We start from the raw sequence: 24,778 nt of genomic DNA, 5'->3' as shown, positions 1-24,778 counted from the left end.
TATTTCTTTAATAGTCTTCCTATCCAACTCATGCTGCACTCTGTTCTAAACTTTCCATTTCTTTCCAGCTGTCTCTCCACTAGACTGCATGTGTTAAAAGTTGAAAATCGGGATTCTGCAAGTGTGTATCTCTCTGTTTTGTGTATCTGGCAAAAACTTAATGTGTTCATTAAGCAGAGCTGGACTGGGAATGAAAAGCAGCCCTGAAAAAAAATTATATACTAGCCCAATAATGCATCGCGCCAGCATAGTGTGCAGATATAGAGGTGAAAAAGATAACTTAAAACTGAAAACGGACTACTACAACGACAACTAAACTACGCTAAACCGAGTGCTCACGGTACCATCGGAAGCACTAACTACCCTCCCGGGCAACCCTCGAGGACAAGCCACCGGCTGATGCAGTTTTTGTTCCCACAAACGGGTAAGAAGACCCGTCGGAGAACCGGGGCCTACATCGCCTACCAAACTACGAGGCTTGAGCCGGAAACTACGGTACAGGGAGCGTATCAAGACACACGCCTGCTGACCAGAACTGCTGAACTGGACAGTCACAACATGGGCTGAAGAGACCCACACAGACTATCAGCAGAAATACACAGGAAATAGGCGACCTTCTACAGAGACCGATGGCGCCCAAGATGGCGGCCTCGCCAGACCGCACACCAGTTCCCCAAGACCAAGGTGAGCAGCCTGGGGCTGAACATGATCTGCCAGCCGCACACCCGCCTAAGGGGACACTGGATAACCGGGATAATCTCAACTGTGTCACCAAACAAGACATAGCCGACTTGTTAAGGGAAATGAGGCAAATGCACGTAGCAGACATGGAACTGCTGAGGACGGAAATACAGGAGGTAACCGCACATACTGAGGCCTTCGAAGAGGATATTCTAGACCTGAAACAGGAGGTGAAGGGGCTAAAGGAACACTTTCTACATATACAGGCATCTCAGTCCACCCTCTCCATGAGAATTGACCTAGTAGAGGACCGCAATAGACGCACTAATTTAAAAATAAGGGGGATACCGGATAGCGTAGACTCTAATGAATTGCCCCACTACCTCAGACGCCTCACAGCCACACTCCTACCGCACGCCCAAGCCAAAACGTTTGCACTAAACGGCTTCTTTCGGATCCGAAAAGCCAGACCAGCACCAGCCACCGCTTCTCAAGATGTCATCATCCGATGCCACTCAGTGGCGGACAAAGTCAGACTCCTCGCAGCAGTCAGGGGAAAGACGCCGCTCGTATTCGAATCATCCCATATCACCTTTTATCAGGACTTAACTCGAAACACGCTGTTGTGGCGCAGATCCCTGGATCAAGTTACAAGCCAACTACGCAAAGCCAAAATTGAATACAAATGAACTTTACCAAGGACTCTGACTGTAAACAAAGAGGGCACCATTCACAGTCTCTCATTGCTTCAAGAGACCGGACAGTTCCTGTGAACACTGGGGATCCACACACAAACCCCAGCGCAAGCAACCCCCACGTCAACATTCAACCTACCGGACAAACAAGACAACGCTACAGGGTTTAAAGGGTGACAATCACTCACCTGCAAACAGACGAGGATGCGCTGACTCCACACAGACTTAACACTACCAACCCGCAGATGTAAACTTAACTAAGCAACCAAATTCACGCACACAACCAGCACCACCACGGGACAAGCAAGGGGGGCTCACACACACACACAATCGGCCTACCCACTACAGACAACTCACTGATAAACACAAGGATTGCCCATCCCCTCACCACTACATCCCTAGGAATTAGCAGGAATAGCTACAAACCTTACGTATACCATATTGTTTCCTTAGTTCGACCCCAGTTGACTCTTGTTTAAAACATTTTTTGCAGAATTCGCAGATGTTACACGCTGAAACTAAAGGATAGACATATGCCTAACTATTATGTAATGTCATAAGTGAACCATGAATCCCAGAAGGCTGTTGTGGCCACACGGGCTGTATTGTAACTTACCTTGCACAAACAAAATAAAGAATTAAAAAAATTTAAAAAAATTAAAACGATTATCCAACGCTAAATAAAGCACTCATAGGGCTTCAAAATAAACAAAAGAACGTGTTTATATTATGCAGATGTGTATTTGTATATATTTAATGTTTTAGTCCAACAACCTTGACCTATTAAGAAAAGTTTAATAATGGGACTGAAATGGTGAATGTATGCTGGTGCACGGATGTAAAAAATGACATTATCTTCAAGTCCTATGAGTATGCTCTTTACTTGATGATTTTGAGTTTGATGATCTCAGCCAATCCAATGCTTTCCAATAGAAAGGCATTGGGAGGCTATTGTGCATGCATGGCAAAACACTGCGCCAATCAGCATATCCTCATTGAGATGCATTGAATCAGTGCATCTCTATAGGGAGGATTCAGTGTTTCCATGCAGAGCATGGAGACGCTAAATGTAGGTGCTGCACACTGCGCAGCACTGAACTAGTAAGCACCTCTAGCGGCAGTCTGAGGGACTGCTACTAGAAGTGTTTCTAGGCAAAACTGTTCTCTCTGTAGGATTTACGCTCAGTGGGCTGGCCTGCATTCAAACCAGGCTAACCTGTCTTTAACTTGGCCGGACCTGCACCCTTTCCATGTAGGTCTGCCCCTTTGGGGACATAGCTATTGATGCATCACTGGCCTGCCCCCTTTACCACCCTCCCACTGGCGTCCAGATTTGTAGAATGCCGGTAGGAGGTATTCATTCAGAATGGGCCAGTAAATAAACCAGATGGATTTAGCCTATTTGGCACAGGGCTATTTGGAGTTTAGTGAATTATCGCAAAGTGTTACTGCACTGAGCCGCTCGTTTTACATTAATCATTAGCAAAATGAAACTATCACACAGCCTTAACACTTTTGACCTCACTACTGAGTGGTCTTAATACACTCAATTATGTGAATATATTGTTTGTTTCCATGCAGGCTCCGACAAAGACATTTGGCAAAATTCTTTTCATCTGTGGTGATGGACTCTACTTCTGCTGCTGTTTCTGACTGTAAGTTCATTTAACTTGAATTAATTTAGGGTAATAAAAATCTATTTTTGAAATGCATGTTATTGGGTTAAACATAAAGTCTTAAAGGGACACTGTTGTCGCCAAAACTCTTTATAGGAAGGCTGTGTAAGTCACTTGCAGGGGGTGTGAATATATACAGAAAGTGATCTAACTCCTAAATGTCAGAGATTTGAGCAGTGAGACTGCAGGGGCATGATCTATACAGCTTCATTAAGCAAAAGTTGTTTTGGTGAATAAGGAAAAATCTAGTGCAAAAATAACAATAAAACTAAATATATTTAAAATAAATATAAATAATACAGCAGAATTCCACGTAATCTGTCTCCCCACATCCTTTTCAAACCAGTAACTATAATAGTGCTCTTTCTAGTATTCACCCTTAATATTGTATAAAATGTGTCCTTATAAGTGGCTAGCATTCAGAAGAAGGCAATCTAGGCAGAACTAGTCAGTGTTAGGGATGTGCATGGAAAAAATATTCGGTTCGGTTTGGCATTCCGAAAATCGGGACTTCGGTTCGGCACTTCGGCACTTCCGGACTTTGGGTAAGTGTAGGGGTAGGGTTAGGGGTAGGGTTAGAGGTAGGTTTAGGTTAGGGGTAGGGTTAGTTTAGGGGTAGGGATATGGTAGGGGTAGGGTTGGCTTAGGAGCAGGGTTAGGAATAGGGTTAAGGTTACCCTAACCCTACTTCAACCACTAACCCTACCCCAACCCTTAACCATACCTCTACCCCAACCCCTAACCCCAACCCTCTCCTGTTTTGGCACTTTTCAAGGACTTCGGCACTTCCAAAATTCGGCACTTTGGCAATTTGGTTCGGCATTCGGCAATTCGGTTCGGTTTGGAAATTTGGCACTTCGGACATTCGGAAGCATCCGAATGTCTGAATTTCCGAAATTCATCTGAATTTGCATTCAGAACTAAACAAATTGCACATGTCTAGTCAGTGTGACACAAGTGGAAGCAGGCAGAGTCTAACCAGAACACTCATACTTTTGATTACTAGGAGACCAATGTATTTGAACATGGATGGTTTAATTATGCGCACTTTGAGACAGTCATGCTGATGATATTTTGGTTGTAGTAACCCTTTAATACCAGACTGAATGTAAGTGGTCACATATAAGGGAATATTTTATATCAATGCCGAATACTACAGTATTGTGTTGTTTTCTGTCTTTGCAGCCAGGAATGTTAGAACAGTGAAAATGTAAACATTGGTGTACTGTATGTACTATATGGTGCTGCATGTGTTGTCACAGTACCTGCACTACCTCTGTGTGTTGTTCCTCCTAGCATGTTGAACCTGTGCATCATTCTGGCTCCCATAATGACACTGTATGTTATTCCAGCTCCTATAATGAGGCTGTACGTTATTCCAGCTCCCATAATGATGCTGTGACGGACCGCCTGGCACCCCGACCGGGGTCGGTCTAGTTTGGTAGTTTGAGAACTAACAAACTACCAAACAGAGTCTATAGACTTACCCTTTAACTTGTTCCCTTCATACAGACGATTGATCCCACCGAACAGTGCCCTTCTAAGTTGTATAGAACCAAACGCAGGTGATGATGGAAGTCCAGCGGTGTTCGGGAGTTTCTGTGTCCGATTTTCGTTCCATGAGATTCATGCCCAAACACCGCTGCATGCGTTCATGCGAAAAAGATGGCAGCCACTTCGTGGTTGTCCATAGGAATTGCGGCTACCCAGACGAACAATTACAACACTGCGATGAGAAACGTACCAAGTTGTTAATAGGTGTTAACAAGCTCACGGGTGGTCTCTGGTTTGTGCGGTTGAACCGCTTCGGGTGTCGAAGTGTAGCCATACATAGTAAAAAAAAAAGGCACCAACAGTATCTTTAACCAAAGTCTATTACAGGGGCCATCGTCACAGGGCAGGAGGCTGGCAAACAGGCTCCTCCAAAAGCCAGTGGCAAGGTTACTTTCACCACAGACGCTGTACGTTATTCCAGCTCCCATAATGAGGCTGTATGTTATTCCAGCTCCCATAATGGCGCTTTTTGTTAAGTCAGCTCCCATAATGACGCTGTACGTTATTCCAGCTTCCATAATGAGGCTGTGCGTTTTTCCAGCTCCCATAATAATGCTATATGTTATTCTAGCTCCCATAATGATGCTGTATGTTATTCCAGCTTCCATAATGACGCTGTGCGTTATTCCAGCTCCCATAATGAGGCTGTGCGTTATTCCAGCTCCCAGAATAAGGCTGTGCGTTATTCCAGCTCCCATAATGAGGCTATATGTTATTCCAGCTCCCATAATGACGCTGTGCGTTATTCCAGCTCCCATAATAATGCTATATGTTATTCCAGCTCCCATAATGATGCTGTATGCTATTCCAGCTCCCATAATAATGCTATATGTTATTCCAGCTCCCATAATGATGCTGTATGCTATTCCAGCTTCCATAATGACGCTGTGCGTTATTCCAGCTCCCATAATGAGGCTGTATGTTATTCCAGCTCCCATAATGAGGCTGTGCGTTATTCCAGCTCCCATAATGATGCTGTATGCTATTCCAGCTTCCATAATGACGCTGCGCGTTATTCCAGCTCCCATAATGAGGCTATATGTTATTCCAGCTCCCATAATGACGCTGTACGTTATTCCAGCTCCCATAATGAGGCTGTATGTTATTCCAGCTCCCATAATGACGCTGTGCATTATTCCAGCTCCCATAATGAGGCTATATGTTATTCCAGCTCCCATAATGATGCTGTGCATTATTCCAGCTCCCATAATGACGCTGTGCATTATTCCAGCTCCCATAATGACGCTGTGCATTATTCCAGCTCCCATAATGACGCTGTACGTTATTCCAGCTCCCATAATGAGGCTATATGTTATTCCAGCTCCCATAATGATGCTGTGCATTATTCCAGCTCCCATAATGACGCTGTGCATTATTCCAGCTCCCATAATGATGCTGTATGTTATTCCAGCTCCCATAATGACGCTGTGCATTATTCCAGCTCCCATAATGATACTGTATGCTATTCCAGCTCCCATAATGACGCTGTATGTTATTCCAGCTCCCATAATGATGCTGTATGCTATTCCAGCTCCCATAATGACGCTGTACGTTATTCCAGCTCCCATAATGAGGCTATATGTTATTCCAGCTCCCATAATGATGCTGTGCATTATTCCAGCTCCCATAATGACGCTGTGCATTATTCCAGCTCCCATAATGATGCTGTATGCTATTCCAGCTCCCATAATGACGCTGTGCATTATTCCAGCTCCCATAATGATGCTGTATGCTATTCCAGCTCCCATAATGACGCTGTATGTTATTCCAACTCCCATAATGACGCTGTGTGTTATTCCAGCTCCCATAATGACGCTGTACGTTATTCCAGCTCCCATAATGACGCTGTATGTTATTCCAGCTCCCATAATGACGCTGTATGTTATTCCAGCTCCCATAATGACGCTGTGCGTTTTTCAAGCTCCCATAATGACGCTGTACGTTATTCCAGCTCCCATAATGACGCTGTATGTTATTCCAGCTCCCATAATGACGCTGTATGTTATTCCAGCTCCCATAATGACGAAGTGTGTCATCCTGGCGTTAAATTTAATCTTGACCGCTCCACATTGGTCGCATCTTATACTACCCTGCTCCTGGGTCGTTTTTTGATGCCTCAAGACCCTTCATCATACACTTTATCATACGTTCTGGTGCTGCAGACATGACTGTGACCAATATCAATTCACTGACAGGGTATATAACTTACATGTTGTCACAGGTTCACCACGCAGTCATAGGTCCTGTGTACCCAAGAGAGCCTTCATAGTGTATTAGGTTCATTCGGCTTTTGACTCTGACCTGTCTGACTATTCTTCACTTCTGTAATCCTTACTTCGGCTCGTCCCTCGGCTATTGTGCCTTTCTGTACTCCATTGACCTCAACCTCATTTTGGTTACTCTCTGTCTGCTTGCAGACATTTTCCATATCTGCACTCAGCGTCAGCCCTGCCACTGAAAAACCTGTGACGTACTTCTGTCTAGTCCAGGGGTAGGCAACCTTTTAGCAGCACTGTGCCGATATAGGATTGTGATATCCCGATCCTATTTTTTTAAATTGAGGTGTGTATGCTGCCGTATTCTGCTTGTGTTATTTTTAATGTAATTGCTTTGTATCGTTGTATTTGTGCATATATGAGCTATTATATTGTATATGTTTATTAGTAGTTTATGGTATTGTGTATGATACATATGAATGTGGGCCGTGTGCTGCTTGTGAAATTGTATGTGAATGGATATGTCAGATTGTGTGTTTGGTAGTGGGTGGGGGCTGTTTGGGGTATTGCATGTGAGAGGCTGCATATGGGGTTGTGTGCATGTATGTGGATTGTTTGTGGTGTTGCTTTTGTGGGGATTGTGTGTATGTTTGTGTGTGGGCTGTTATTCTGCATTTCTGTGTATATCTAGCAGTGTGGGTGGCTTCCCTGGGTTCCAGTGGGGACCAGGCTGGCCAGGTACAGGAGCTGCAACACCAGCTGCGGGCTGCTCTACTACAGTGTGGATTCCCATTCACAAGTGCTGGGAGGAAGTGATCTGAGATCACTTCCTCTATGTGCTGCAATGCATAAATTGAGGATTGTCCTTTACCACCTCTTCGCATTAGCAGATATCTGAAGTTTTACTGGGACTCCTGATAGGCCAGAGCCTGTTTGGCTCTAGCAGCCTTGAGTGCCGTGCAAAGACACCTCGAGTGCCGTGCATGGCACTAGTGCCGTAGGTTGCCTACCCCTGGTCTAGTCTGTACCTAGGTTTTTGTGTTATGGTTAAGCTAGTCTTGCCAAATATTCACATTGCTTATTGCATAGTATTGGATACCTGTTTCTAAGCTCATGGTGCTCATTAAAAGGTGTATTATTCAAAGCAGAGCTTTACAACATAGAAACATAGAATGTGGCGGCAGATAAGAACCATTCGGCCTATCTAGTCAGCCCAATTTTCTAATTTGCTTGATATCTATGAACCAGCTAAAAAAGTTAGGAGCCAGTTTTTTTCTAATTAACAAAGCTTAATTTTCAGTGACAAAAATACAACTATTAAAGGAACACTATAGTGACCACAACCAGTGCAGCTTAATGTAGTAATTCTGGTTTCTAGAGCTTGTCCCTTCAGGCTTTTCAATATAAACACTATCTTTTCAGAGAAAAGTCAGTGTTTACATTGTTGCCTAGTAGGCTGTCACTCAGATGGCCACTAGTGGTACTACCTAGTCCAGTGCTGCACAGTGCATGTCTCCACACTCTGTATAGAAGCAGATTAGTGCATGTGCAAAAGCCTCCCGATGCATTGGCTTGGCTGAGATCATCAAAATTGATGATCTCAGCCATGGAGGCTTGGCCAGCCAGGGCAAGACTGGCACGTTGTGGGGAAAAAAGTGAGTAAAATCACCTTTCCCATGAAATTAGAAGGGGGCGGCCACCTAAACAGATACAGTCACTGACAGATGCACACAATCTCACAAACACACACAAGTTTACAGACGCACATACACTGACATGCTCACATACTCACTGACAGACACATAGATACACAGACGGACACATACGCACACACACGGTGGCGGAACCAGCCTTGCCACTGGGCATTGCAGAATACTGATTACCAGCCTCCTGCCCTGTGACTATGGCCCCTGAAATGTATTGCCCTTATTTGGGCTTATTGGATTTTGTAACACTTTTTCTGCCCCTTTGAATACATGAGAAGGTGTGCCCCTCCCCCGTTTCCTGTCTATTGTTCTCCAGCAGGGCATGTTGTAAATGGAGATATTTTCTGTATGCTGGAGATAGTTGGCTTACCACACCCAAGCCATGCTTGCAGTCGGTCAAATAGGTCTTCCATCCAGGGCCGTCTTTAACGCGGGGCAAACGGGGCAGCTGCCCCGGGCCCAGTTGCTCCTGGGGGGCCCAGAGCAGCTGCCCCGTGGGCCCCGCGATTTGCGCAGCCCCCCTTGAACCCGGCGGTGCGGCTGCACAGAGCCGCACCGGCCTGCACGCTGAGGAGGCTCCCCGGGTGGCTCATGCACTAAGAGCCACCCGGAGAGCATGTGTGAGCAGGGGCCCGGTCTGGCGCTGTGATGCTTAAACAGTGCGACCGGGCCCCTTCCTGTACCGGCTGGGAGGAAGTGACGTCACTTCCTCCCAACGGAGAACACAGCCGCGCGGGAGGAGAATGGCAGGGAGGGGAGTTCCAGAGGAAAACTCCCATCTGCCTCAGCCTGCCACTGGACCCCAGGGAAACCACCCTCCAGGAAAAGGTAAGAACGTGGAGGGTGGCTAAATGTATGCTTGTGTGTAAGTATGTTTGTGTGTGTCAGTATGTCTGTCTGTGTATGTATGTATGTGTGTGTATGTCAGTAGGCCTGTGTGTGTCAGTATGTCTGTCTATGTGTATGTCAGTATGCCTGTGTGTCAATACTTCTGTCAGTGTATGTTTCTGTGTGTGTCAGTATATCTGTCAGTGTATGTGTTTGTCTGTGTGTCCGTATATCTGTCAGTGTATGTGTCTGTGTGTGTGTGTATGTATGTCTGTGTGTGTCAATACGTCTGTCAGTGTATGTGTCTGTGTGTCAGTATATCTGTCAGTGTATGTGCCTGTGTGTGTATGTATGTATGTCTGTGTGTCAGTATGTCTGCCAGTATATATTTGTGTGTCAGTGTATGTGTGTGTCAGTATGTATCTGTGAATGTTTTGATGTCTGTCTGTGTGTATGTGCCAGTACGTCTGCCTATGTGTGTGTCAGTATGCCTGTGTGTGTGTCAGTATGCCTGTGTGTGTGTGTCAATACGTCTGTGTGTGTGTCAGTATGTCTGCCAGTATATATTTGTGTGTCAGTGTGTATCTGTGAATGTTTTAATGTCTGTCTGTGTCTGTATGTGCCAGTACGTCTGTCAGTGTGATTGCACATTGGGCGTAATTGGGGGGAGGGATAGGAGGGGCAAGAAAATGCATTGCCCAGGGTCCTAATCATATTAAAGACGGCCCTGCTTCCATCTATCTTTTGAACCACTGGACCAATTTGTATGATTTTGACACGTGTTTGTATTTGGAGTATGCTGGTTCTAAAAATGTAAGTTTTATGTGAATGTGATGTATACTTTTTAAGTTATGAATATTGTGCAAAACTGTATTTCTCTGCCTGTGATAATTACATTAACCCATTGTGTAAGGTAATTGTATCACAGGCAGAGGGGAGGATTTTGTGTTGGAGTGTTTAGCTGTGTTGTAATGTATTGATTGGTTTGTTCTTCAAAACCCTGTGGGCTGTACTATGTTTGTAGAATGTGCATAAAAGCTTCTGTTCTACTTCACCCTCAATTTGGAGTGCCATCTCTTATTGGGGGAATCTGCTACTAGGGATTGCTATGCTAGTCATACTCTCTTGCTATAATCACAACTAAGTTCTTTTAAGAGCTTGTTCCTGTTTTGCTCGCTGAAGGAGTCTACGGTGGTTATGGTGTCTGCTGAAGTGCTTGGAGCCCTCAGGAAGCGCTAGGAGCATCCTTCAACGGAGGTACCCAGTCGGGGTGCCAGGCGATCCGTTACACACACGCAGAAGTTGTAATTTAAAATTTTTTTTTATTGAAATCCACTCAGCCTGCCTACCTTTGGAGAGCTGGAGTGGATAGGATTTCTCTGCGGTCCAGTGGGGCTGCTGTCATCTCCCTGCTCTGCTCCCCTCGCACATTGTTTAGTATGCCGGAGCCAGAGTGACGTCATATTCCGGCTCATCACTACAGGGCGCATGCAGAGCAGGAAGGTGACTGCTTCCTCCCACTTCTCCCTCACCACTTCTGCTCAACAGGCCGGCAAATCTCAGGCACCAGGACAAAATTCCTAGTCACCATGGTGACCTGGCGCCTGGGATTTGTCGAGTTCTGATTCAAATTGATGAAAAATATAATCTTGCCTCTTTATAAATCAATGGTATGGCCCACCATGAATATGCGGTGCAATTTTAGGCACTGATTTTAAAGAAGAATGATGTTATGAAGCTAGAAATAGTGCAGGTGTAGGCTACCCAATTAGTTAGGGAATGGACAATTTAGGTTATGAACAAAGGCTAAAAAACATTGAACTTGTTTGATTTACAAAAAAGGCAACCGAGAGAGTATGATAACGTTATACAAATATGTACAGAGCCAGTACAAACAGCTCTGTGGTAATCGGTTCAATAATAGGACTGTCCAAATAAAGAGACAACAGCAGATTACGTATCAAGATGTAGAATTCTCTGCCTAAAGAGGTTGTTTATCAGATTCTGTATATATTTTTGAACAACATGTATATGTTTGTTTGTTTTTGGAATAAAATAATATTTAAGGATACAATTGCTAATTTGTGGGGTAGCAGCTCATTGATTCAAAGAGAAATCTGACTGCCAGTTTGGAGCCAAGAAGGATATTTTGGTTTTTTTTTGCAAGTTTTGACAAGATTTGAAATGTGTTTTGGGTTTTTGCCTTCTATTCGATCAAAAGAACAATTCAAATATATAAAAGATTGAACTTGATGGACTTTTATAAGTATGTACAGTGCAGCCGATCAGTATTTTGACAGTGGCATGCTTTTTGTTGTTTTTGGATTTTGAAGTAGAAGTAATAACAGTTGTTTGCTAACCTATTTTTTTTTTTTTACCCACGTGTTGTTCCCTTGTTACTTCATGTATAGAAGGAGGAGAAAAGGGTTTACTGGGTTGGATACTGAAAATCAAAAATGTTTGTTCAACTAAAAAAAAAGAAGAGGAAAAACTGATGAGAGTGCTTGAAAAGCAAAAACAGCCTACGCTCTGAATCCAACCTTGAGAGAGATAGGTGTCTTTTCAATCTGTATGTTTTTTTTTGTGTTTTTATGGTAGGTCCACTTTATCGAAAAGTGCTACATTATAGAGAGGATTGATTAACAAACAAATCGATACAATGGTTAACCCCTTAAGGACCAAACTTCTGGAATAAAAGGGAATCATGTCATGTCACACATGTCATGTGTCCTTAAGGGGTTAAAGCAGGTTGAATTTATTTATGTGTGTTTTATGGGTAGTTTTAGAATGGGTAAACACAATATCAACCAATATTAACCTAATACTCAGTATTCTGTAAAAAGACAATCATGATGCATGGGCCCATATATTTCTTTAAATCTTCATGTAGAGGTTTTAATATGTAATTGTATAAAATGATTCCAGTTGACTGCTAGTTCTTTTTTCCTAAAGGCAGAGTTGTTGCTAGGTAGGAACTGTGTGAGCGCTGTAGCCCCAGATCCTCCAGGCTCCAGGTAGTGAAGGGGCAGTGAAATACTAGATGTTTTTTTATTAATACATTAGGCAGCTGCTTCTCAAAGCATCCGCTCAGTGTACGAAGAAAAAACACTAGTAAATTGTTCCACGAGGCTACTAAGGTGAAGTGATGATCCTCCTTGTTACATCTCTGTTATCTATGTTGTATGTAGCATGACTGAGCCATGTAGGATCAGATTGCATACCTGGCTGAGCAGCATGTTCTTATATTTGGCTAATTTTTTCATGGAAATCATATTGCTTGTCATCAGCAAGGCCGAGTAGAGAGCCACAATGCACAGAGAGGCAAAAGGAATTTGGAAATAAAAAGACTTCCTAAACGTTGGGTAGGAGTTTGCTTTGGGCTTAAGTGTTCCTGGAAACCAACAACAACCCTGCATTAAATGCTCATGTTAATTGATTCAATCTGTACTTGACTTGCACTGTTTTTGCTGTTCTCTAGCATACTTGGTTTGGTGTTCTTGAGTTGAATTTCTACAATTTGGATTTAATATCCTTTTATGAACTGAGGGAAGTACTTAGTCTTTTATTGGAAATTGGATGTGCCTTTAGAGAGTCAGGTTAGTTTTTTTAGTTTTCACTTGCTCTGTTTGTAAGAACATTATATTTTTAATCTATTTGGGCATAAATCACTTTTAATAACAGTGTATTCAAATATTGGGGTGAGCTGGTGGGGTACTAGGTCCCATCAGACGTGAAAATAGTCACCGTCACTCACCGATTTATATTTTTGCAATTGTCTTCATACATAAATAGTACAAAATTAATTTTAAGGGGCAACTTCGAATGTACAGATATTTCAAGTTTTATTTAAGTGCTTATAATGCTGATGCTTATAATGCGTGTTACAGTCATCTCCATGTGACACTATCCCAGAAATGCCATAATCCTTTTATATCTGCTGTAACTACCCAAACAATTATTCAGCACAACATTGCTGTATATTGCAACATTGTACATGTATATTGCTCCATAGGCTATCATATTCTCACCCTAAATGTTGCCATATTGTTAAAAAGGAGAAAAAAGTTTAGCTTTTTACAATTTAACCTAGCCTCCTTATAGGCACTATAGGCACCCAGACCACTTCATCTTATTGAAGTAGTCGCTGTGCATATTCCCAGGTCCCTTAACCCTGCAAAGGTAATTATTGCAGTTTTTCAGAAACTGCAGTAATTACCCTTCAGGGTTAACTCCACACCTTGTGGCTATCTACCAGGTAAGGGACGCAGTTTTTTTTAACCGCTTCTGCACAATGGAGGGGGAGTGAGGGGAAAGGGAGGGGGAAGTTATAGTGCCAGGAAAGCAAGTTTGTATTCCTAGCACTATAGTTTCCCCTTTAACCATACCTTGATTATCACTCAGTGTGCTCCTGACTGGGCTCTGATGATAAAGTAACAAATGCATATAAATGATAAAGTAGGTCATATTTAGCAAATATAATCCTTGTAAGAAAAGGCTAAATGCATGACCTGAGCTTTTCTTACCAACATTATACTTTAGACTATTACCAAAATGTAGAAAAACAATGAATGATTTGTATCCCTTCCCCCGTGAACTGGCTTATAGTTCTAATCTAGAACATTGTAGACTAAAGACATTTAAACTATTCATATTAATCTCATTTTTTATAGACACAATATGCTAGCGTAGTGTCAAATACGTGTTTGAATTGAATTAAAAAATGTGTATTAAACATGTTCACAATATATATAATACTCAAGATACAGTGGTGTGATTTGCAAAAACCTTATTTGCTTTAATGATCATGTAGTCACAATGGATTCCCATTTTATTCCTGCAAAGCAATTATACTCAAATATTTAAAAATAGATATCACATACACTGCCCAAATGGACTATAGGCACAGCTCTAGCCGATTCCTTCACGTCCCATAATATGTTTAATTAAAATGTTAACAAAAACACGAGTTAACAGGAGTGACAATAATCCAAATACAAATAATAAAACAATATAACCAGGGCCGGTGCAAGGATTTTTGCCGCCCTAGGCAAAAGTAAAGGTTGCCACCCCCCCCCCCCATGTGACATCACAATGCCCCACCCATATGATCTGCCATGTTAACTAACGCCAGTGCTGCAGTGCCGCCGTGTTTACATTAAAAGGCCTGCAGGGACAGGCTATAGACACCAGAACCACTACATTAAGCTGCAGTGGTTCTGGGGTCTATAGTGTTTCTTTAATGTGAGGTAAATTAGAGATTAGTGCCACGAATAATATACTAGATTGCCTACTTACAACCAGATGAGGATGATGATGGGCTCTAGCTGCAGTCTGGTACCACTGGTCTGGTGTAGAACAGGATCTCTGGAGGCTGTTTGTAACTGTGGTCACAAAAATCAATGTTCTGGGAGAACGGGAAGCAGCTCCCTTTTTCGGGGGCCCTTTACACAGCTCAGGGTCCACCTTCATGTTCCACCAATGAGTTAGTTCACAGGGGGTGGAGTGTGTAGGGGATGTCCTGATATGTGTGTAAGGAATGCATTGTGTGAATCTGTGTTTGTATGTGTAAGGGCTGCAAGGTGTGTTTCTGTGTATGTACGGGATGCAGTGTGTGCGTCTGTAAGGGGTGCATTGAGTGTGTGTAAGGAATGCATTGTGTGTTTCTGTGTGTGTAAGGGTTGCATGATTGTGTGTGTGTGTGATGGATGTCAATCTCTTTCTCCCCCCTCCCTCCCTTGTCACTCTCTTTCTCCCCCTTCCCTCCCTTGTCACTCTCTTTCTCCCCCCTCCCTCCCTTGTCACTCTCTTCACCCCCCTCCCTCCCTTGTCACTCTCTTTACCCCCCCCTCCCTCCCTTGTCACTCTCTTTCTCCCCCCTCCCTCCCTTGTTACTCTCTTTCTCCCCCCTCCCTCCCTTGTCACTCTCTTTCTCCCCCTCCCTCTCTTGTTACTCTCTTTCTCCCCCCTCCCTTGTCACTCTCTTCCCCCCCTCCCTCCCTTGTCACTCTCTTTCCCCCCCTTGTCACTCTCTTTCCCCCCTCCCTCCCTTGTCACTCTCTTTCCCCATCCCTCCCTTGTCACTCTCTTTCCCCATCCCTCCCTTGTCACTCTCTTCCCCCCCATCCCTCCCTTGTCACTCTCTTTTCCCCCCTCCTTCCCTCCCCACTCTATTTCTCCCCCCTCCCCACTCTCTTTCTCCCCCCTCCCCACTCTCTTTCTCCCCCTCCCTCCCTCCCCACTCTCTTTCTCCCCCCTCCCTCCCCACACTCTTTCTCCCCCCTCCCTCCCTTGTCACTCTCTTTCTCCCCCTCCCTTGTCACTCTCTTTCTCCCCCTCCCTGCTCTCTTTCTCCCCCTCCCCCTCCCCACTCTCTTTCTCCGCCTCCCCACTCTCTTTCTCCCCCTCCACTAGCTCTTTCTCCCCCCTCCCTCCTCTCTTTCTCCCCACTCTCTTTCTCTCTTTCTCCCCACTCTCTTTCTCTCTCCTCCCTCCTCCCCACTCTCTTTTTCCTCCCACCTCTATTGTAGCGTGGCCGAGCTCTGTATGGTCCGCGGGTACAGGGAGCTTTCGTTTCCTGTACCCGGTCGGACTAACAGGAAGTGCACACTCAGTGTGCACTTCCTGTTAGTCCGGCCGGGTACAGGAGACAGATGCTCCCTGTACCCGCGGACCATACAGCGCTCGGCCACGCTACAGTGAGGGAGTGACAGGAGGGAGCGCTGAGCGCTTCCCTCCTGTCATCCCCTCTCCTCATGCTGCGCCCGGGCGGTGCGCCCTCATGGACGCACCAGCCCGGGCAAAGCTGCAGCTACCTGAGGCTCTCTACAGAGCGCACGGGCGGCTGCAGCATGAGGGGGGCCGGCGCTCCTGGCAGGTAGCCCAACAGGTAGCTCCGGCCCTGAATATAACATATAGACATAAATTAGAAAATCATTGGTAGTGTAAGAAATACCATTCGTAATCCACAGGAGTTCTAAGAGTAATATAATTTACTAGGTGGCTGTCTACTGCTGTATTTAATGTAGTAACAGTTGATAAAATAATGAAAGAAACAAAATGGGAAAACACCATAGCGTGGTTGAATACATATCTCATATGAGTGCAACGGGGAAATCCCCAGATAACCACTGAACACACTAACATGGGTAAGAATAAGACTATTAAATTTTATAGACGCTTGAAATATAATGTATGTTTTTTTCAATGCAATATCTATTTACCATTAGTTAGGACCAGTATCGTAACATCACTCGTCTCACCGTGGAGTAGGAAAGAGAAAAAATAGGTAGATAGTAGCAGTAAAGAAACAAAAGCAAATTTGCAAATGGAGTGGTAAATTTGTTTTTTTTATTTATTTAAACCACTATATTCAAACCAGATTACTATAAAGGACCTTTTATCCTAGACTCAAATGTCCACTAGCGACTGGGATTGTTCGCAGGCAAGTCTTGAGAAAAGTGAGACTTGTCTATCAGAATGCTCTTTATAAAGGCTTTTCCTGCCTTGAAACTCATTCTGCGTTGAGCGAATGTGGATCTACTTTTTTGTTGTGTTGAGTTTCTAATTTTTTCACCATTTTTTTTTTTTTTTTTTAGAAACTGGTGTGGCAGACTCTGTACTATTCCCTTCGGTTGCCCGTACCTATCCCCATATTTTCCCGAATTGATCCATACCCCCTTGTTCGTTGGCCGAATGGAGCATGTGTGGTCCCCCCTTTTATACCCTTTGAACACCGACCACCCATGGCTCGTTAATCTCAATTTAACAATTAAGTCAAGTGCTTTCCCTGGGTGGCCACCATTCGTATAACCGAACACGTGCGCTAATGAATGGTGGCCATTTTGTCTCCTGAACACAGGCAGCGGTACATAGTGTCTGGAACTCTGGGACGGCTAAGTGAGCCCATGAACTCCAGAGAAACTTGTACTGCTGCTCGTTTCTCTCCCAGACAAGTTAGGAGACCAGCGTTCGGGAGATAGGTACTACCGAACAGGGGGAGAATTCGCTCCCTAATAGCCAGGGGGAGCGTTCGTGCTGGAACCCCCAAAAGTAGACCGGCCAACCTACCTTTATCTTGTGGAACTATTCTGTGAAACAGATCTGAGCACTATTTAGATAACTTGGGCGCTCAGATCCGGGCTGTTCGGGGATGTAAGATTTGTGGGGTTTCTGTAATATTTTGATATGAGGACCCCTAGGCACAGGGAGGAGGGGACAGTGGCACAAATTGGGGGCTGAACAATGATTTGTTCCCCCTTGTATATTTTATGAGTAGCTGCCCCCAGCCACCCATTGATGTCTATTGACATTGTAAGTAGAAAAACAAATTCAATTATTGTTATTGTTAATTGAATTAACAATGGATAATTTACACTTATCTGTCAAATCCATTCTTCAAGATCTCATATCTGTATGTTCTTTCTAAAGCTTTAAAAGCATGTACTAAATAAAAGGAATCATAACTTGCTGCATCTGCAATAAAGAAAAAAAACGAAAATAATTTCAAAACCCATTGGAAAAGGCAAAAACATGTTGCAGTAAACAAATCCATTACGGCCTGCTGATTGGCTGGAGAGCTATAAATGGAAGGACTCTTCAAGTAGCAAAATCGTTTATACCACCTGCCTGTCTGAATATGGTTAGTTGGCGTTCAGAGTCAACCAATCACAGTGTAATCCCAGACAGTTATCTTATAGTGTTACCAGTTCTCTATTATGCTCACGGAATCTAAAAATGTCTTACACGTATATGTATGTTATTTATAAAACTACAGAGAAACATTTTAATTTCCACAACTAAAATAAAGTGAGACCACAGATGTTTGTTAATTATGCTTTTTGCTGCAGTTTTTTTTTCCCAGACACCAAATGTAATTTTAAATTAGTGTTTTGAGAAATGTATAGTTTATTCAGTATGTATTGTTTTTGTTTTATATATACATATATCAGATGGAAAATCAATGAAAACCATTTCCTTTCAACTTTCAAATACTCCACCTGAACTGGACGCTAGTACAATAAAACCTGAACGTTCGTCATATGAAACTGATGGTGGTGCAGTGGACGATGATTATTTCTTCTGTGACATTTCTTTAACAAGTGAAAAGGTACACTATACTGCTGTTGATTATGTGTATGTTTGAGAAAGCCATTGGGGATTATTTATCAAAGTGTTCTGGTAAAGTGATGACTAAATGCCATCATTATTTTAGACAATCTTTATTTTTCCATGTTACGTTTGACATATATGATCAATAGCAGTGTACAGAACAGCAAAGTCGGTAAGCATGCTTACAAATGTACATCTCAATTATCAATAAACAATTGGTTATAAACAGATCGCTTGTCAGTTTGGTTAGCAAAAATAAACATGTTAATTCAAACAGCGTCAACAATTCTTGAAGGTAAAACAGTATGTATTGCTGTGATAGGAGGTGCATGAATGTATCTCTTCACCTGCCTGAACCTGCCGGGTCACAATCGGGGATATCTAATGTTTTTCAGGCAATTTAGAGTCCCATTTGTGTGTGTTTACCCTTCTATGTGTAGTCATATTTTGTCGTGCATTATCTCCCTGTTTACCCTGGATGATTGCCAGTTTTTCCTTATCATCTGTGTATCCCTTGACCTGAATATTATCGAGCACATATCATAGCGGCCATAACTGGGAGCACTTCCCTGGCAAGTAGTATTAATGTTAGTCTATAGTCCTTTTTCAGGCAGGCCGCCTGGTTACTTGGGTAAAAGCCAGGTGTGCTAACGCCTACACGGTTAATAATTACTGTGGGTAAGCATTTAACTGGAGATATGTTTGCCTGTCGTACTATACTGTCAGTCTGAGGCGTGAACCCGTTGGTTACCGGTCTAGGTAGTCTGGTGGTGCTGTGCTGTACAGGTGACCTCCTGTCTTCTGATCTCAGTGCCCTACATGGCATTTTACGTCTTACATCAAGTGTGTACAGGTCAATGAGTCCCTATTACGGGTCTGTCCGAGTCAGTCATTGGGGGTATCGTCCGTCGTCCAGTCCTGGAGGGGGGTGGGGGATGGGAGGTGTTGGGGTGGTGGGTATCTGGCTAGGTTAGCTTTGTACATGGTGGCTCTCTATGGCCCTCTGTGGAGTCCCTTGGGGATTGGTGGTCCCGTTGGCTAGATATGCCTCCCATGGATACCAGGTCAGTGCACACTGCTCTTGTCTACCATAGAGGTCCGCCGTTAGAGATTCCATTGAGTGGATTTCTTCCACCTTTATCACCCACTGCTGGAGGGTAGGCGCCCCCCTCTGCTTCCACAATGCAGGGATAAGGGCCTTAGCCGCGTTAAGTAGTGGCAACGTTAAGGACTTCTTATAAATCTTAATGGGTGCGGGGGTGTGGTGTAACAGCATCGTTAGGGGGTCCAGGCGAATCCCTACCCCTGTGATTCTGTTTATCTCTACCTTGACTCTCTCCCAGTACGTGGTGATCGTTGGACATGTCCACCATATGTGAATGAATGTGCCTCTATGTGTGCCGCATCTCCAACAGGTGTCCGGAATGCTGTCGTTCATGCGATGTAGTATGTCCGGGGTTCTATACCAGCGGGTTAAAATTTTGTAATTTAGCTCTTGGTACTTAGAGCTGATGGAGCATTTATGAGTGAGGGTGTAGATTTTGTCCCAATCCTGTGGGGTGAGAGCTTCCCCTGTATCTGTCTCCCAGTGGTCCTTAAATTTGAGCACTACGTCTCCACTGGTCTGGGCCATGAGTATGGTGTATATGGTAGAGATACCCCTGTGTACATGTATTCTGTGTACGCATAGGTGTTCAAAGCTGGTGAGGGGTCTGAGTAGATGCCCTCGGCCCGGTAAAGAAAGAAAGTATGTCTTTATTTGGTGATATCTGAATCGTTCGAGTAACGTTGGTGTTCTATCGGGGCATAGCTCGGCGAGTGGTTTAAGTCCTCGCGTACCGATCCATTGGTGTAGGTACATCCAATCTGCCTGTCGGAGACCAGCCAGGTCTCGTTGGGATAAGGCGCCCGCCAAGCCCGGGTTATGAGTGATGGGAGTTAAAGGGCTAGGGGAGGTGGTGAGCCTAAGTCTGTAGCGCACAGCTGTCCACACTCTGATCGAGGCATCGATTAGAGGGTTGTTGGTGTGTAAGTCTGAATATGTGGCGGTGTGTAACCATAGTCTGGAGGGTATTCTCCTGTCCGTTTGTTCCAGCTCTAGAGCCACCCATTGCTTTGAGGGGTGTTGTACCTGCCAGTCCGTCAGTCTGTGTAGATGTGAGGCGCGGTAGTATGTCTCTATGGAGGGCAAACCTGTGCCTCCCATCCGCTTTGGCAGTTCCAGGGTGGATTTTTTTGTCCGGGTCTGGCGGGATTTCCAGACGAATTGGCGTATAGCGGTCGATACGGAGCTAAAAAAGCTCTGGGCACGGTGATCGGTACTGTTTGGAATAGGTAAAGTAGCCTGGGCAACACGTTCATTTTAACCGCATTGATTCGCCCAAACCAGGAGATATAGTATGGGGACCATGTCTTAAAGTCTGCTAACAACGAGTGTAGTAGTGGGTGGTAGTTATGGTGGTATAGTTGGGATGGGTCTCTGGGCAGCCAAATTCCCAAGTATTTCAGTTTGGTGTCGCACCATTTGAATCGGTATTGGGAGTACAGATGAGGTGGGGGGCCAGTTGGGGGCGGGAGGTGGAGGGCCTCTGATTTGTCTGTATTGAGCTTAAGGTTAGAGAGTGCTCCGAATTCCCGAAATGCCGTAAGAAGATTTGGTAGTGAGATCAACGGTTGAGTGAGAAAAAACAGCATATCATCCGCATATGCAGCCACTCTGTATTCATGGTGACCGTGGAGAAAACCGGAGATTCCCCCGTTCCGTCTGACCGCCCCCAGGAATGGTTCCAGGGAAAGGGCAAACAGGAGGGGGGATAGCGGGCATCCCTGTCGGGTGCCATTCCTGATTCGAAAAGGGGCGGACAGTGCCCCGTTAATGCGGATCCTCGCCGTGGGACTAGTGTACAGGGAGAGCATCCAGGACAGCATGTTGGGGCCAAAACCCATGTGTGTGAGGGTGCTCCCCAGGTACGACCAGTCCACCCGGTCAAAGGCCTTTTCAGCATCTGTCGATAGTAGTAGGAGTTCCCTGCGGTGTGTCCGTGCTATGTGTAGAATGTTCAGTGCCTTAATCGTGTTGTCCCTCCCTTCCCTGCCCGGGATGAATCCAACCTGATCTGAGTGTATGAGGTAGGGGAGGTGTCTTGCGATTCTCAGAGCTATGGCTTTTGCAAACAACTTCAAGTCTGCATTCAGGAGCGATATAGGGCGATAACTCGCGCAGTTCGCCGGGTCCTTTCCCTCTTTAGGTATCACGGTAACTATGGCCGCTAAAGTGTCAGTGGGGAAACGGCCCCCCTCCAATATGGAGTTGAGGCCAAGTAAAAGGTGCGGAAGCAAGATATCCCTGAACGTACGTAGGTACAGCAGGGGTAGGCCGTCCGGGCCTGGGGCTTTATGGGCTTTGGAGAGTTTTAAGGCCGCTGCCAGCTCCTCCATTGTGAGGGGTCGTTCCAGATCATCCCGCATTTCAGCGGTTAGCTTTTTATCTATGTTCCGTTCTAAGAACTCAGTGATCTGCCGGGATCGCCGTGCTCGAGCAGCGTCCGAGGTGGTTTGGGGGATATTGTACAATTCCGTGTAGTAGTCTACGAACGCTCGTTGAATTCCGTCTGGAAGACGGGTTTCAGCCCCGTCCCTGGGTTTAATTTTATGAATGTGGCTCGCCATCCTCCGGTCTCGAAGCTGGCGAGCCAGCAGCCTCCCGTTCTTATTAGAGTGTTCAAAAAAGAACCGGGCCGATTTTCTAATGGTGCGTAGGAGTCCCTGGGCTAGTATGTCCCTTCTCTGCCTTCGGAGCGCCGTCAGTCGGAGGAACGTGTCCTCGTCCTGATTCTGCTTATGTGTTTGCTCCAGGTTAGCTATTTGTTCGTTCAGCGTGGTTAGTTGTCGCGCGTTTTCTTTTTTCCGCTGTGTGCAGACCTTAATGTAATGTCCCCGTACGACACATTTGTGTGCTTCCCATACTGTCAGCGGCTGTACGTCTGGGGTCGTGTTGGTGTCAAAATATTGTGTCAATGTTTGTCTGACCGGGTCCGTGTCCCCCAGGTGTAAGAGCATGTTCTCATTTAGCTTCCATTGCCTCTCCGCTGGTTTGTATAATGGGGATTGGATCTGGACCGTGATCGGGGCGTGATCCGACCCTGTTATCAGGCCTATGCTTGCCTTACGGAGCAGTGGCAGGGCTTCTTGTGCCATAAAGACATAATCAATCCGGCTATATCGCCGGTGCACAGCCGAGTAGTAAGAATAGTCCCTACCATCTGGGTTTGCCGCCCTCCAGCAGTCTACTAGTCCACACCTTGTCAGTGCTCTCCCGGCAGCGCGTATGCAATGACCTGGTATCGAGCTTTCCCCTCTAGAGGTGTCTAGTCTAGTGTCTAGCGGTGTGTTTAGATCCCCTGCCAGAATTAAAAGTCCCTCCCTGAACTTATCTAGCATTGCGAGCGTTTTGTTCAGAAAGACGTGTTGGTTGCGGTTCGGGGCATACAGGCATGCGAATGTGTAAGGGTGTTGCGCTATTGTCCCTTTGAGAAACAGGTATCTACCCCCCGGGTCAGGTCGCTGCTCGGTGCATATGAAAGGGACATTATGTGAGAATAGGATCGCCACACCAGCTTTTTTGTCGTCTGGGTGGTTTGAATAGTATCCCGTGGGGTATCTCCCGTTCTTTAGGGTGGGAGCCTCCGCTCCCCTGAGATGCGTTTCCTGCAGAAACGCGGCCGAGACACGCTCCGACCATAGGGTACGGAGTATTTGGGATCGTTTCTCGGGCACGTTCAAGCCTCTAACGTTGTTTGACCATATATTGAGTGGCGCCGGTTCATATTTGGAACCCATCACTGTCTGCATGAGGGGTGGGGGATGGGTATGTCAAAGTTCGGAGGGGTAGGATATGGGGGGGGAAGGGGAGTGTGGTCGGGTCGATGTCAGGGGGGGGGGTGTCTGTCTGTGTGGTAGGTAACGAGTACTCGCCTTGGAGTCAGTCGCCCCCCGGTGTCTAGTCCCCTCGGGGTGTGTCACCAGAGTAGCTTCCGAGTATTTACACAGTGCGAGTCAGTCACTGGGGGTACGCGGGTCATCCGTTCAGGGGTCAACCGTTGTGTGTGTCACCCTGCTCACTTGGCTCCCAGCCCACTAGTCAAGGTTATTCGGAATTGTCCCTATCCGTTCGGAGGTCACGTGTGGGGGTGTGACCCGTACTCCGTCCAGATGCCCCTCCAGGCCCCAGGGACCCTTTAGTGTGTAGTTTTTTAGCATTCAGGCCCTGTGGCCCCCACAAGGACCAGGTATCACCCCGGGCTCCCGTTCCGGCCCACCCTCCCCCAACCTGTGGGAGTCGATGAGTGTCTCGCCCACTCGTGTAGGTGTGTGTGCGGACAAATGTGGCGTGAAACTTATAAACATCATAAACAATATTAACATTAAAGCAGTACATGGCATTCCACAACATGCAACTTTCCCTTCTCCCCCCTCCCCAGGGGCCACATCCCTCCCACTCCCCCGGATTTTAACAGGCCATGAGTTGGGCTATATTGCCTGCGAGCACGCCAACCCTCAAGGGATTAGGCAAGGTGTGGGGCGAGGTTCCTCCAGATGTGGAAGGGATTATCTGGGAGTTGACATGGGGATCGCCTCGAGCCACCGGCCATTGCTGTCCACTGGGGCTGACCTCTCATCCCAACCACTCAAAAGGGGGCTCCAGCCGTTATTGAGCTTGAGTCATGTAAGACACGGGAAATCACCTCCCCTAAGCTTCCCCGGGTGACCCATGTTCCCTCCAAAGCCCCCCGCCCCAATTGTGTGGCTCCCCACCGTCTTAGTGTCCTGCAATTCTGGCCAGTTCCAAAACAGTAGGGGCCCGAGGTAAGGGGACAAGTACATACCCAGTGGAGTGGTAGCTGCTCCGGGTCAGTCTGCCATTCGCTGCATAGGTAGGCTGTGACTCGAGGTAGTCCCTGGGGGGGGGGCAGGCTGTCAGTCTCGGTGCGTTGGTGTTTCTAGGCCAAGTCGCGGGTGTAGAGCCGGGGAGTCGGGCCGTTAGCAGGCGCCCCACACTGCCGAGTCCAGGGCCCCAAGGCAAGTCATTCCTCATGGCTGTCCGGTCCACCCCGGCGGAATCCAGCTCCTGTGAGGCCGGTACCCGGCCTTTCGCTTGGTGTGTTCGGGCGTGGTGGTTGTCTCTCGAGGATCCAATTTGATACTGTCACTGCTGGGAGGCCTGCGGCCCGTATGAAGCGTGGGACGTCCGCCAGCCAGCGTATGATATGCCACGTGTTGCCCACCTTAGCCTGTAAACTGAAGGGGAACCCCCA

The 24,778-nt window shown here is 45.8% G+C and overlaps 1 protein-coding gene across 2 annotated transcripts in view; it reads left to right on the top strand.

The window, feature by feature from the left end:
- The window catches only part of ERICH6 (glutamate rich 6), a 79,839-nt gene that overhangs the window by 31,851 nt on the left and 23,210 nt on the right, over window positions 1–24,778 (top strand). Inside the window, exons 9-10 of one of the 2 annotated variants that reach the window (XM_063441014.1) lie at window positions 2,958–3,016; window positions 18,296–18,462. In XM_063441014.1, the coding sequence (XP_063297084.1) occupies window positions 2,958–3,016; window positions 18,296–18,462 (226 nt within the window). Of the gene's footprint in view, window positions 1–2,957; window positions 3,032–18,295; window positions 18,463–24,778 lie in introns of both variants that reach the window. The other variant, XM_063441013.1, reaches the window with a different exon arrangement.

The sequence above is a fragment of the Pelobates fuscus genome, chromosome 2 (genome assembly GCF_036172605.1).
Source record: "Pelobates fuscus isolate aPelFus1 chromosome 2, aPelFus1.pri, whole genome shotgun sequence".
In the NCBI taxonomy this organism is placed as follows: domain Eukaryota; kingdom Metazoa; phylum Chordata; class Amphibia; order Anura; family Pelobatidae; genus Pelobates; species Pelobates fuscus.
This window is presented reverse-complemented; position numbering and strand designations above follow the sequence as displayed.